At 39.2% G+C, this 14,965-nt stretch overlaps 1 protein-coding gene across 1 annotated transcript; it reads right to left on the reverse strand.

Moving 5' to 3' along the window:
• Positions 1-435: 435 nt before the first annotated feature.
• On the reverse strand, positions 436-14,448 carry cd4-1 (CD4-1 molecule). The gene is made up of 11 exons (XM_037453399.2): positions 14,357-14,448; positions 7,212-7,335; positions 4,294-4,362; positions 4,032-4,199; positions 3,798-3,944; positions 3,190-3,423; positions 2,731-3,093; positions 1,645-1,902; positions 1,397-1,497; positions 1,261-1,304; positions 436-1,098 (listed from the first exon to the last, which is right to left on the reverse strand). The coding sequence occupies exons 3-11, from the start codon at positions 4,355-4,357 to the stop codon at positions 1,068-1,070; spliced, it is 1,410 nt and encodes a 469-aa protein (XP_037309296.2). The 5' UTR covers positions 4,358-4,362; positions 7,212-7,335; positions 14,357-14,448; the 3' UTR covers positions 436-1,067.
• Positions 14,449-14,965: the final 517 nt, after the last annotated feature.

Raw genomic sequence — 14,965 nt, forward strand, 5'->3', positions numbered from 1 at the left:
GAGGCGTCCTCTCTGAAGCTGAAACTTCACTTGTTGATGAATCGGTACAGACTCCTGTGGAACCAATTATCCAACATGGCAACCAGATGCTCAGCTCTTTCAGGCTCCTGTAGATACTGTGAATAGACACAATGCCGCATGTATTCTTACTAAACCAACAGCAGGATTTTCTTTGTAAATCCTTTGTTTGACAGGAAGGCAGAGTAAAAAACTCAAAACTGGAGTAACTTGGTCTTAGTGACTCAAGCTGCAATTAAACCTCTTAACAGGATTTGGAAATACATTTTATTAAAGGGTCATCCTCATTATCTGAGTCAAGATATCAAGAAAAAGCAAAGATTCTCTCTCATGAATAAACAGCCGTCACACAGTAACATCTCATCCTTTACATCAGTCGCTATAATGAGTGAACATACAGAACATAAAGAGCCTAAAAACAAATAAAAAATGATATTTTATTTTACACCAAAAAAATCAATTCACTTTGGCACAAACAGATTTTTTGACTTTGTGGCGGTGCCCAGCTCCACTCAGACCCGGTACAATGTTCCCTGTTCCTTCATCTATCCCTAAACATGTCAGACGGCCACCAACACTCAATCCAAAAAATGACCTTGTTTCATTAAGTAACAGTGCTCAGTTGGGTATTTACTACCAACAAATGCTATGTTTTATATATTTGCTAATTGGAAAAAAAGCTGAAAAATGAACAATGCTTATCAGTCATAAAAAAAGATGTGGATACAATATAGCATAACATAAACAGGTATCAACAGCAATGATCACAAAGAATAATGTTAAAATTATGATTAAACAAAGCATAGAGCAATCATGTGAAATAGAAATGACATGTGACATTAGAAAAATAAAAACAAATCCAAAAATGGCAGATATGGACCAGCCTGAATTACGTCTCAGTGATAAACCAGTCTCTGACCTAAACGTTGTTTTATTAACAGAGTCAACAGTTTCATGGATTAGTGGATGGGTCAGAAAAATCCATCTCTTCTAACCAGAAACTCAATTGTCTGTGGTGTCCTCTTGAAAATGTCCCTCCTGGAGATGTATCATGTTCTGTAGAATCCTTTGGGTTTGGGGCTGAAACATAACACATAAAAGGTTTCGTTTACATCATAGAATGAGACACAGGGATACAAAAAGCAAAGTGCAGGTGGTGATGCTTATTTCTTCATAAAACACCTTGTGGCTATAAGTTGATCTTGAGTCATTTCAGGAGACCAGGAAATGGTGGTTACGTACGCTTTGCATTTGCAGAATCGACGCCCGAGGTGTGTCCTCCGTTGCTAATGTAATCAGCACACAGAGAGAGACAAAACTCTTAATGCCACATTAACAGAGCAGTGCGATCGAACAGAAAGGCATGGTTTAACTGTACCTGTCTGCGTCTGTAGAGGATGAATGCCAGGATGAGTAGGAGGATTACGATGACTGTGACACTACAAATGACCACCAGCATCCATGAACTCAATCTGGGTTCTGTGTGTTCAGCGGAAACAGTGAGGCATCAAACAGCATGTAGTACACAGAGCACATCATATCACGCTTTGCATTGTAAAAGAGACTGTGGCCACAAGGTCACGCCAGAGTCACATTTCCCGCTCTCTTCTCACTTCCTGCACTCACCGATCTTCAGCGTTATCTCGGCCGACGTCAGCAGCGCGTCGCTTCGCCACAACTCACATCTCCACTTCCCGCCGTCGCCCGTCCCCACTTGTGGGATGGTGAAATGGGCGAGGTGACGGTCAGAGGCCAGTGAGGACAGGGACGATTGTTCGGGCGGAACCCACTTCAGTTGCAGGTCAGAGGGCGTCGGGTGGCCAATGCTGCAGGTCAAGTTGAGCTGCTGGCCAGAGACGAACTCTGTTCCCAGAGAGGAGGTGACTGAAGAGACGGAGAGGAATAAAAAATAAGATGAGCATGGGAAGATTTGGCAGGCTGGAAAAGTCATTTGGTCTCCTTTCCTCTACATTAACTATCTGAATCTGACTGAGCATCTGTTGCTGCACTGCGCCAGCCAAACCTGCCAAGCTTCAGGGGGAAAAACTTTTTCGTAAAAGACTTCAAGAAACCGAAGAACATGACGGCATCGATGTGAAAAGTGCACAAAACCACAAAGACAAATTCAATGTGGCTTGGTTGACGGTGGAACTGATTCCAGGGGGGAGCAGGTTACAAGAGGGATTTTAGTCAAACCTGGGGGTTCAAGAGAAGCTCAGGGGACCCATATTCGCCAGATAGTCCCCTTTCTTGAAATCTCATTGCTGGACTAGTGTCAGTGTTTCTGGTTAGATGATAACTAACATTAAAAAAAGGAACAATTCTTATTTTAGAGCAGAAATCCTCAGAATACACAGTCCAATTTAAATGAATTGTGTTATCACTCTCTAATGGCAGCGGGAAAGCCAGTTATTCCCTATAAAAACAATGCAGCTAGACAAGTGTATTAGCCGCTGAATTAAAAATGTCACACCAGGGACTTTTCCAAATAAACTCTGCACCAGAGAGATGAAAACACTTGCACAGCACAACAGAGCAGAAGAGGAGACAAATCAACGGCTACCTCTTACTTCTGAATGACAATTAAAAAGGAAAAAAATAAACAAGATAAATTAGGATAGTGCGATAACAAAAAAGGAATAAATGTCATGCTGGGAGCGAGTGAGTGCATCATCGAGCCGGCCGTGTACAAAGCAATTCACTTTGACTTACTTTGCAGCACCTCTACGTGCACAGTCCTGTTCAGAGACACGCCGTTTTTAAATCTCATGGTGCACACATAATCTCCTTGGTCTTCTTCACTCCCTTGGCTTCTGGTCAAAGACAGGTCTCCTTTCTTAGGGTCTGGTACAGGGCATAGTTCACTGTTTCGGTCCGCCTTCCAGGTTGGTGGATCCTCCAGAGAGAGGGAGAAGAGCCTCCGACTCAAGCCGGATTTGGGGACAAAGTGCCAGTGAACTTCTTGGACGTCCTTCTTGATTTGTTGCCACGTGATGTTAGCAGAGAGGGAACAGGGCACGGTGAGAGGCCAGGATTTAGATGTGTATTGAGGATGTAAAAGTGCTGGGGAGAGGTCTAAACAGGGAGAAAAAGAGAGGGATAATACGTTATCTTACTACTGTAAAACAAATGCATGCACAAATCCACACGTGCACATACGCAGTCACTCACCTAAAACCGTGACAGAAACTTTGGCCGTGTTCTCGTTTGCAAAAACACAAGTCCACTGGCCACTGTCTTGGCTCGTTACTTTCAGAGTCAGTGGTTGAGGACCTTTTCCAATTGTCTCTCCCCAGGGATTCAGCCAATGTATCTCTGGGCCCTTCTGACCTTGAAGAGTCTCTGCGCCGCAGGACAAAGACAGCGTGTCCCCCGGCAGCAGAGCAGAGGATGGGTTCACACTCACTAGGAAACAGAATGGATATTATGAAAATGATTAAGGGTAAGACTGTGGGTGGTAGGTAATTTAATATTTCCCTTCTATGTGGCGGTATATTATACATCAAAAGATCTCATTGGTAAAAAAAAAAAAAAGGTTATCGAGTAAGAAAACCACCTTGTTGTTTAGCTACCATGTTCAAAAGCAGAAGATTATGTTTCACAAGGGAAAACTGAAAATAAAAAATAAAATTACACCTTTTATAATGATACTATATGTGATCAAAGTACATCTGCCTATGGATTATGTTGACAACTACATAGATTACGCATATCCTTTTATATGTAAATATGTGACTACGGTGACTAAACTGGTCTGGTCACATTATTCTAACTCTTACCTGTGAGTTTGAGAAGTTTATATTCAGTTGAGGATGTTTTAGTACCACAAGTGCGTTCAAAGACAATGGTCTGGAAGTCAGTCTCTTGTACGTCTTTGATGATCAGCGAGTCGCCGGACAAAGACAATCTGCCTTTCCATTGGTCATCTGCATGGGAAGAATTAAATGGCTGTTTCTGTCAAAAATACCTTCTGAGTTTTATTATATCTGTCAATAGCTCAATGCATTGTTCACCTGAAGATACCCCCATTCCGCCTAAATGGCTGCGCCAGGCAAGTGGATTAATGTGAGGGTCCTTGCCTTTTAGCTGCCAATACATGTAACACTTTGATAAACCATCATCCCCAGGAGGCCTAATGGTAGCCGGCTCTCCCAGTTGAGCATATTTCACCTCCACTGCGCCTAAGAGAGAGAGAAGGATGTTATTCGTTCCTGCACAAAGCCAAAGTTTCCTTAAGTCAAAGTGAAGGAATCATTTCCAATCAGTGTGTCTCACCCGTGAAGGACGTGAGCGCAGCCAGGAGGAGGAAGACGGAGTGACAAACATTCCTCATTTCCATCCCGTCTGACAGAAATACAGAAAACATATTGAAGTAGATTAAGTATATATATTTTTAATTAACCTTGTTCATATTGTGACTTCCAGCCATACAATGTAGCTCACAGCTCAAATTAATTTGTATGAAAGTGCTGTTGTATTGACATGGAAATGGATGGGATGTTCTCTCTCTTGATGATTTCTTGTTTTATAGTGGAGTTAAGAGTGTAAACAGTACGACCGGAGAAGAGACGAATCAAGAAATTTTAATTTGTCAAGTTGTAAAGTTTCAGAGAGATTTCTTAAGTTTAAATCTAACAGCACCGACGCCTTTTCTCTCTCAATGTTTGCAACAATGTTTAGATCTCATTTCATTCAAGACGTAATCCTTTTTTAACAGATCCAAAGTCCAATGATTTGTACTGTTGGGGTCTGTCTCGTCCACAAAGCTGTGAAATGTCACGCACGTTGTCCGCACAGACCAACACCTCTCTGAAAGTTAAACTTCACATTTTTACTGGTTTAATTTGTGGACAGAAAAAAAGATCAATAATAATACTAAGAGTAATAACGACAATACTATTATATTTGGAATAAAATACATGTTACTATTCATGTTTGTCTACTTTTGCTGCACAGAGAATTCATTCAGCAGGAAGTATAGTTTGGTCTGTGGTGGTCTCAGATTCAGAGAGATTTGAGAGGATGAAAGGAAAAGAGCAGAGAGAGTAGCGAGTAGGCGGCCTGCGGTGGGTTTTTGAACGAGGGAAGAGAGACAGCGCGTACGCCGGGGTTGTGGTGGGCCTTGATTTAGTTAAGCTGCAGATTCGTATCCCAATCCTCCCTCTCTGCCTCTCACACCCCCCTCTTCCTCCCTTGTTCCACGAAAGACGGATCTCTTCACGCTTGAAGAGAGAAAAGGAAGGAGACCACAGCCCCAGCAGCAGCCTTAGACTGTGGTTCAAAGGTAGATGTTTCTCCCTTATCTCTCTTTTTCTCTCCCCCTACACTTTTTTAATCTTGATAGTTTGTACAGTATATGATTGTGCACAAAAAATGTTGTTGTTGTTTTTATATTGATTTAATCATTAAAACCCCAAAGATTAAAATCAATCCAATAGAATACAGTTGATTATTGAGCGTAAATGTAAAATCTAAAATGCATAACATGCCTCTACAATAAATAAATCATATTGAATAAATAGAAGAATATATACAATGAGCTCTTCTGATTTGTACCTGCCTAAAATTCCCAAAACTTACAAAAGATTATATGAGGAGGAGAAAAGGTTTGCGTGATGGATGAGTAACTTTGGATTATTTGCACATTTACAAATTTGCAATGGTGTATTTCTATCTCGTATAATGCATTACAAAACACTTTTCAACGTCGCATTTTTTCTCAGAGATTTGTATTTAGTGTAAACAAATATTATTGTGGTATAGAGCTCCGACCCAAGCTATGAAACCTCTGTCCGACCAAAGACCTTTGCTCCATGTCCTTCCTCCTCCTGCTCCCATTGTTTCCTGTCACCTCGCTTTTGGTAGCTGTCAGATAAATAATGTCTCTTCAAAAGTTTCTTTGTCTCACCTTGAGAGGCAAAAATGTCTTCACAAACGATGCACAATGTCCCGTAAAAAAAGAATTCTAGCCTTCATCATAAAAGTATCAGGACTAATATTTAAAACGTATGAAGGTCACAAGGTACATTTAACTTCACTCGTACCAACACAGACACCGATAAAGGTATTTTATGGTTATAAATTGTACGATCATCCGTCTCAGGCCTCGTACCTGCCTGAAGGAATAAAGATTCAACTCTGAGGTGAAGTGTGTCAAGGAGACAAGACTCAAATCACGTTTAAGACAGTTTAAGTATCGCTTCAAACTATCTGCAAAAGATCAAAGATTGTGAAGATGTGGATATAGAGATCCATGAGATATTTATAAGATAAATAAATAATATTGCATTATTTATTATCGATGAGATCAGCGTTTATAGGACGGTGGGTAACGGTGGAGACCGGAGACAGATGATAACTGAAGATAGGAGATGTTGGAGATTTTAGACGTTGAGCTGAAACCCAGAAACCGAGAGGATCACAGGTGCAGTCGGGATGGAGCTTCAACAACAAGCCGAGATGGAGGAGAGAGGAGGGTCAAACACCGTCAGGAGGTGAATGGAGCGAGTCAAGAGAAAAAAAGGAGTAGTATGACTGCTTTTCACATAACTGAATTGAACATATTTTGTCTCTTTTACTGCTCAATGCATTACACACAGACACAGTTTACAGGGTTTGAGCCAGAAAATAATTGATGCACAAACCGCCGTTAATTGCATCTAAACATATTTAGTTCAGACTGTTATATTTGAACGTCTTTTACAAATATTCTTTAAAGGTCTATACAAAATAAATCCAATGATATTTCATGTTTCTAACATGTAAATTGTGCGTACGGCGTGTTTAGCATTTCGTGTTTGACTTTGAATTAAAACAAAAAATGAAGCAAGAAAGAAGGAATACAACAATTACAACAAAATTGTTATTATGTTTGAGCTATACAAAAAAAACAGTTTAGTTTTTGATGTCTGTTGTTGATGGATTTTGTGTTTAATATCTTAATATTTATTTCAGTTTTACTTTGTAGAATAATGTTTTTTTTGCCACTGTAATTAGGTGAATGTATAAATCGCTTTATATATAAAACTTTTTTCCGCCTTCGCTGGATATACAGAACCTGGTTAATAATTAATAATTATTAACAGTGACAGAAAAATGATTATATTTATATAAATGTAAATGTATAAATGCTTTGACATTTGGAAACAAATGCATACTTAGTAAAACAGTTTTTTCAATTACATTATACTCACATCTCTTGTTGATTGTGGAGTGTCCCTTCGTGCTCTGTGACCCCGAGTAGGTTGGAAATGTTGAAAATCTATCATACAAACTCGCTTTTTTAGCACCGTCGCACCTCCCTCGTCTCCGATTGGTCTGTAAACCAAACGCACAGTCATCAACAAAAGCCAAAAGAAGAATAATGATCTCTGATTGGTTGTTACAAAGGATGAGGGCAAGAGCTCTTAAGATATTAAACAGTAAAAACTAATCACTTAATCTTTTTAAAAATCTATACTTCATATTATATTATATCATACATAATATAATTTGGGCAGTGTAATGGTCAAATATTTCAATTAATAAGTTAATTAGTGTATTTATTATATTGTTTGTTCCTTTTTACTTCTGAATCTGTCCAACAAATCATTTTAAGTGGTTAAATTTGTTATTTGAGTTTCTGCCTGATATCGGACTCCAGGGAGTTATTATCTATCTTTGGAATGTTTAAAATGGCACATGGGCGGGTTACGGCCTTATTATGCTCGCTGGATTTTCCTCATGTCAGATAATTGTACTGATTTACCTCCCTAATTAGTTCATCAGAATTCAAGCCATGGCGAGCTGAACCAATCTTAACAAAAGGAAATGAAAAAGGAGACGTTTCTAAAAAGAAACAGTGGATTAATATAGTTCAGGAGAAATCATCTCGCTGGGACGCCTGTGAGGAGAAATGTGATCGTGCGAGTTTAATATTCCCGTAAAAACACAAAAAAAATACATCAAGAGAGTTTAAGATCACCTGTGTTATTTCCACACTGACCTGCCCTTGAAATGTTGTTCATTGAATCCCTTTAACATGGATAAAGTCTTTGGTGTAAGTCTTGTGTCTCTGATATACGGGGTCATACTGTTGTGTAAAAACTGCAAGTTTCACTTTTTAGTCTTCAGATTAACAAAATAAATAGATAGTTAATATTATGTAAATTTGAGTATAATTTGAGTATAATAGATATACATTTTTCTAGCCATTGGAACATAACGTCTCTCTTCAAAATAGTCGAGCTGCTCTTACGTAAGTGAAGAAAACACGGATGATCATCAACCTGTGTTTTTCATCACTGTTGGACAACTTGACATCGAAGCGGTATTTTTGAAATCCAAAACACAAGTTCTTTTGCCTGCTCCAAAATCTATTGCTTGTTTGACTTGAGTTCATATAAAAGTTGGGACAAGATTGCGCCGCCGGTGCGGCTGGAACAGATTAAGAGTTTTCCTCTTAATGGAATTCTTGTTTTCTCTCCCAATGAATTGGTATTCAATGATAACATGCGAGCCGATCAGAACTAACGGAGCAAATGAGAGCAGCCGGGGTTTTAACAAGCAAACTTGCAAATGCAAAGAGCGGGTTTCAACGCTGTGATATTAAATAAATGACTAAATAAAGGGCTAAAAACAGTGCAGCACTCAGTCACATCTTGTGGGGCTGCTTTTGTGGACTCATGATCAGTTCTTCGTATTTTACAAGACAATTTGTTCTGTTCATTTTAAAGTGAAGGACAGTTTTTCTTCACATCAAATATGTGTTTTTGAGACCCAAAGTTAAGCGATTGTCAGTCACCCAGTGTGATATTCTGATTACACTATGCATGACAAATAGTTCTTATAATGCTTTTTGGGGTAAATGTACACCTGTGTGGGAGCCAAACATCTGCTTGTGTTCATCTCCACACTTAACCTTCTGTAGATTCCCGTCTGCACTCAATACGGCCGTAATAAAACATCTGTGCCTCTCTGTTTGTTTGTCTGTAACAGCTTATTGGGATCTTCACTGAAATAATACACAAAACTGTTACACTGTCAATTTACTGCAGTGACAGGATACAAAGGGCAAAGAAAATCCTCAAACAGACGTTTTTATGTTTTAAACTTTTTGAAAAAGGGACTAAACGTAAATGAAACTGGAATGATACCAAAAGTCGGCATGAGTTTATTTTTTGTTGTTTCTTTCATGCTGAGCTCAATAACCACCAATAAATAGGTTTATTCATAAATATCCCACAAGGTAGCTTGCAAAATGAGGGACTTAATGTTGTAGACGAAGCCGGAAAACAATACAATACGGACGGCTGGACGTTTTAAGAGTCATTAAAGTGTAATTTCTCTTATACCACAATCGTTTTAGGGATTTTCAGGCTAAGCCGACTGATGACATCTTTGGCAATTGTTAAAGGACTGGAGCTGCACAAACACACGCCGAGGTGGTTTAGAAACATGAACCACAACAAGGACAAAGCAAACATCTCACACTCGTCTCATGTGTCTCTCTGAGGTTTGTCGGCCTGACTCTGTACTGTCTTCATGAAGCGCTCACACCTGCTTCTGCTCCCTCCGAAGCCTCAACTGTAACGAGCCTTTTGTTTGCTCCTCAGAACGAAGCGCTTCAACCTCCAGGGGCGATAATAGTGTGGGAAAGTAAACGTTCAAATTTGATGCTGATTTCAGTGGATGCGTATCTGTTTTTGAACTCTGGTTTGGATGGAAAACACCTGAAAGTGAGGACTCCCTCATTAGTGACACACCTAACGAGGCGTGTGACCCACATCGTTTCATTACTGAAAGAGAAATAGACTCAAAGTGTGGGCCACACGCAAGAAGGAAGGAGTGATTCACATATTTCACATGTATCTCATGTTTCCTCATCCTCTACAATCCTTCTGAGGATTTCCCTTACCATGAAATCTAAATTTTCTGCTTGTCTTTTTGTGTTTTAAACTTTTAATGTCAGACAAATTGTGTTTGATTGAACAGAGGCGGGTAGCCAAAATGCTGGAGGCTGTCTGCGTGTTTGGGGAGGTACCGAGCTTGTAATGCATGTGACAGGCCTGATGTTTTAAAAATAAACAAAATGTCAGTGGAAAAGAGGCCGAGAATCAGAAACAAGTGACATTCTGCTCATTGACTGAAAAGACGTTTCATCGTGTGGGGGAAGTTCATTCAAGGTTCTTTGAAACTTTAGATTTGTGAAACAATAGATGTGTCTCCCACTCACCACCTCAACTACATGGTTTGCACACATCGATGCCTATTTTTCGTGCGTTACTGTATTGCTCGTGGGCAGCTGTGTCGTTTTTCAGAATGGAAAAATAAGCTATTTTGGAATTGAGACACAAGCAGGACTGTCATCGTTTCATGTCAAGTCATGTTTGTGTAATTCTCAACAAGAGGTTTCAACTGAATTCTTTTTCCAATAACATTGTCGGAAACATAAAGCTGATTCTATGGATTTGTTGGTCATATCATATCACTGTTTCTGCAGTTGATGTCACTACATTCCTGTAAATAATCAGTTTGACTATTTAATGCATTCACTTATGGTCCGAATCAGACATCTCTAGTAGATACCCAGGATGTTTTTTACATGTCAAATGAAGACCAAAATCCGCCCCAAATGTATTTGCACTGAGCAGTATCTGTGTTACAGTGAACAAATACACTCACACTCAAGTAAATGATTAGAATGTGTGGTAGACGACAATAGTTTATTTGCCAATGTAATAAATCGCAAAACTGCTGAATAGAAACTGCTGTGCTACATCAAAGTTTTAGACCTTATCTATCTTCTGGATTAGGTAATAGCTATTGTTTATTGTCATATTGCTCTAAAAAGTATTCTACGTTACAAGTATACTCCACTGCGCACAAATCCACTACTAAAAAACTGTTTTTAATTATGTACAGTACACAAAGCAATAATGTTGCTTTATTTCATCTTAGCGCTTGGTGCTCAGTGGCTCACAGGTGCTCACATCTACCTCACAGTAAAAGCTTTGCAACAGTTTAATCATTATGTTTCATTTCCTGGTTCAAAGCACTTTATCGTTGGTCTTCTGGTGAGCATCGCCTTGCTCGGCAGTTCCAGAATAAAGTCACGTACGTTTGATACGCCTTGCTCGGCATCACTCAACTGTCGCCTCGTTACAAGTGAAACGGCAAAGTAGAAAATGTATAAATGGGATCTGAGACGGACGAGTGGTCCGTCACAACGAACCAGTTATTTAAGCACTCACCCCCAAAAACCTGCATTTAACTCGGGCCAAACATGAGGGGAGTTTACAGGAGGAGATTATTCTCAATTAATTAAAGGAAGTGGGTTATTTTAAAAAAAACGTGCAGATTGCACCTGCAGGTTGGGGGCCAGGTGAATGTTTGTTAGCCGTCTCCTGGTGCTCACGTATCAACACGCTGAATGCTGCACCTGTTCAGAAGCTGCTCACTGGCATTCAACATAATATGGCCCTACCATGTGCCAGATGTTTGCATGGCTTTGTTGAACAGGTACGCTTCACATTGTGTATATCGCGGTTTTCTCAGGTACTGGTGCTCCTGGTGGAATGATAGCGCCCGAATGGAAATACAAGAGGGAGGGAGACACAATGGTTCAGAAATATCAGTTTCGCTTTGAATGATTGTGTGTTTGTGTGGGATCATTGGTGTAAGACAAACGATGAGCAAGGGAACTGAGTAATAGCCATGCAAAGGGAATCCTGATGTCTCGATGTTACATTTTCATAACAATGTAAGGGAAACACAGCTTAGTAATCGCCTAAAGGAGAGACCATGAAATACACATTGAGTAGCTAGACCTACAACTTAACTAAAATCACTAACAGTGTAGCGCTTAAAATGTACTTTTAACCGCTCTCATCTAGAGCAAGTGCATGAAATTGCACTTTCTTGTTTGTGTTCTTCTTTGTTTGTATCCTTATGATTGAAATGCACTAATTGTAAGTGGCTTTGGATAAAAGCGTCAGCTAAATGACGTGTACTGTATGTAGTGTGGACGTTGACATCCTTGCACCTCCAAAGGGGGGAAAAGAGTGCTCTTTATTGTGCTATGGTAAATGAAGTCGTTCACAACACTATTTTTTAATTTTGGCTCTGTACCCTGAACACAAATGGTCGAAAAGACCATAGTTTCCTGTGACCAAACGGTCCTTCTATATATCGACACATCTGATTACAGAAAAGCGATCTGATGAACATACTAAAACAGGGAATACACCTCAGGACTTCCATTTTACTCAATGAGTCACCACGACAGTAACTGGACAGTGATGCACAAACATCTCGGCTCTCAGCTGACCTCTCAGTTGTCAAAGTTATATAAAGTTTTTTCAACAACCGGGTAAAATCGCTGCTGGTAATTATCGTTCACGGACTTCAATCACTTACAACCAACCTGGAGACAAATGTTGAATAGAAGACTAAATATTGTAGGTTGTTGTTTTAGATGTCTTATCAATAATATGCAAAAAGGATGCACGAAAAATAAAAAACATAAATGTGTAAGAGATATAACTTTATGGTATTTGTTTGACGTGAACACTACCAAATTAAAAAAGGGCCTCAATCTTTTTTCTTAACTCCAAATAACATGTGTGTGTAATAATAGTCACACTCGATGTCCGTATGGACACAGAATATTACACCATATGGGTCGCCTCACGGGACTTTTATTATTTTGATGGGTGATTTAGTGGTTATTAATGTGGAATGGACAAACATTGAAGATGTTAGCAGATTAAAACCATAAAATAAACTGAAAGGGAAGTTTAAGGGAAGCCGATTTACAAGGACACTAAAAGAATTTGTCAACACACATTAAAAACATCACAAAAAACAGAATCGTGGTGTAAAAGTTGAGAAATAAAGGGTTAATGGCTGATCGATTGCTTTCCAACATAGCAAAGAAACATTGCATAGAAATGTGCAAAATGTACAAAAGGTGGAGATGCATTTATCAATGTATACACGCGGTAAAATGACCACCTCTGTTCAAGTCTTACAGCTGCCGGCTGATATGTTTTTCTAAAATCATGTCGAACCGGCCATTTTTAATGTCCTTAACGTTGATGTGGATATTATCTTTAACATTCTCTGTGTTTATATTACTTGGATAACAAGCAAATAGTCCGTGGATACTGTACAGACTGTATTCAGGATGAATGACATTACTAGTAATTGTAAAATATATTTCAAAATGCCAAACCATTAATTAGTTTCATTTCATATTACTTGACTAACGGGACATGAAGGAATTTGGTAAATGGTTTCTGCCAAACATGGACTCTAAATTAGTTTAAGGGTTTTAGTTTTTCTACGTAGCAGAACCTTTGATTTGACTTTCAATTATTAAAGCTCCGTGCACCAAGGTCCCACTGTTTGTGTTTGGATCAATGTGCGTCTGGTTAAGTTACATTACACTTAAATAAATGCTGCATGTAGAATGCAACAAGCACTAATGTGGCAACGGCATGACTGCAACGGTTGGAGGCATATTTGAAGCTATTAAGGCAACTCCTCCTCAATATACAGCATTTGCAATAAATAACATACAATATCAATGTCCTTCTTCTCATTACAGGACTCAGTATTTCAGTAACACAGAGTTATTTAAAAGATCTGAAAAGCTACACGATCATGGTTTCACCCCTTAGCAACAGCGGACAACGGTTAACAGTTTGCTATCTCCTCTGTTAATACTTTTCATATTTCCAGCTATTTCCTCTATAACAGCAGTTTGTGTAGCAATCCAGTACTACGCCCCATTGATTGCAAAATCAACAAAACGGTGCTTTCGTTGTTGCATAAGTTCTGAACTTTACACTTCAAGAAAAACAAAGAATTCTATTTTAGGCCTTTCTGACTTAAGATTTTGAAATCCTTCCTCAGGAGCATCAAACACAAACAGAGTCGTCAGGGTGCAATAAACACATCGAGGCTGACACATTAAAACAATTATTTCAGGCTAATGATAAAACGAGCCATCTGTTATCCTTTTAGACTAATATGAGGAGACATTCAGCCAAAACATTGGAAGTATTATAGCTCAAAGTAAGAACAAGATTGGGGAAAACAAACCGAGGCCAAACAAGCCAAATCCATCAGTATGTGGATTGTGGGCCTGTATGACTCCAGGTTTGAGTGCCCTTTGCTTCTGTCAACAACAGAGCATCTCAGCCAGAGTTTGGCAGTATTTGTAGAGCTGTTTTTTCCCTCGTGTATAAACTACGTTACTCTGACATATGCATCTTCTCCCAGTGACCGGAGCCCTTAAATCAACTCTTAAACAGGTAGAACACTGTGTCAATGAAGTATGTTTAGAAGTACTCACATGTGATGTTCTCAGTGCAGCGATGATTTCAGCTCTGACATTTGGTAGACTGTGTGCACTGCAGGTGGCTCTTTTGCTGACACACACACACACTCACACACAGACACACAAACACACACACTCACGCTCATACACAGGAAGTCAGACACCACTATGATCCCATCCTTTCTGTTGTGTACTGAATGGATTGCAAAGATCAGAGTTACAGTCCCACACACATACACACACTCAGACACACACAGGCATGCATAGACCTAAACACAATGTAAACGATTAAGTTGTTTTGAAAGGTTTTGTTACAAAATACCAGAATTCCTTAACTCATACAAATCTATTATACATCCTTTCACTTTTGCATACAGTACATACAAATATGTATTTACGTATGTATGTGTGTATATGTATTGATACTGTGTGTGTATGTATGTGTCTATGTTTCTATGTACAGTATGTGTGTATCTGTATCTATACATAGATCTATGTATATATAGATAGATGTATATATATATATATATATATATATGTGTGTGTGTGTGTGTGTGTGTGTATGAATGTATGTCATTGGTGGTCTTGTGTTATTGTGTACCAGGTGTTTACTGTGTGTCAACA

Source organism: Pungitius pungitius, chromosome 11, assembly GCF_949316345.1.
Source record: "Pungitius pungitius chromosome 11, fPunPun2.1, whole genome shotgun sequence".
NCBI lineage: Eukaryota > Metazoa > Chordata > Actinopteri > Perciformes > Gasterosteidae > Pungitius > Pungitius pungitius.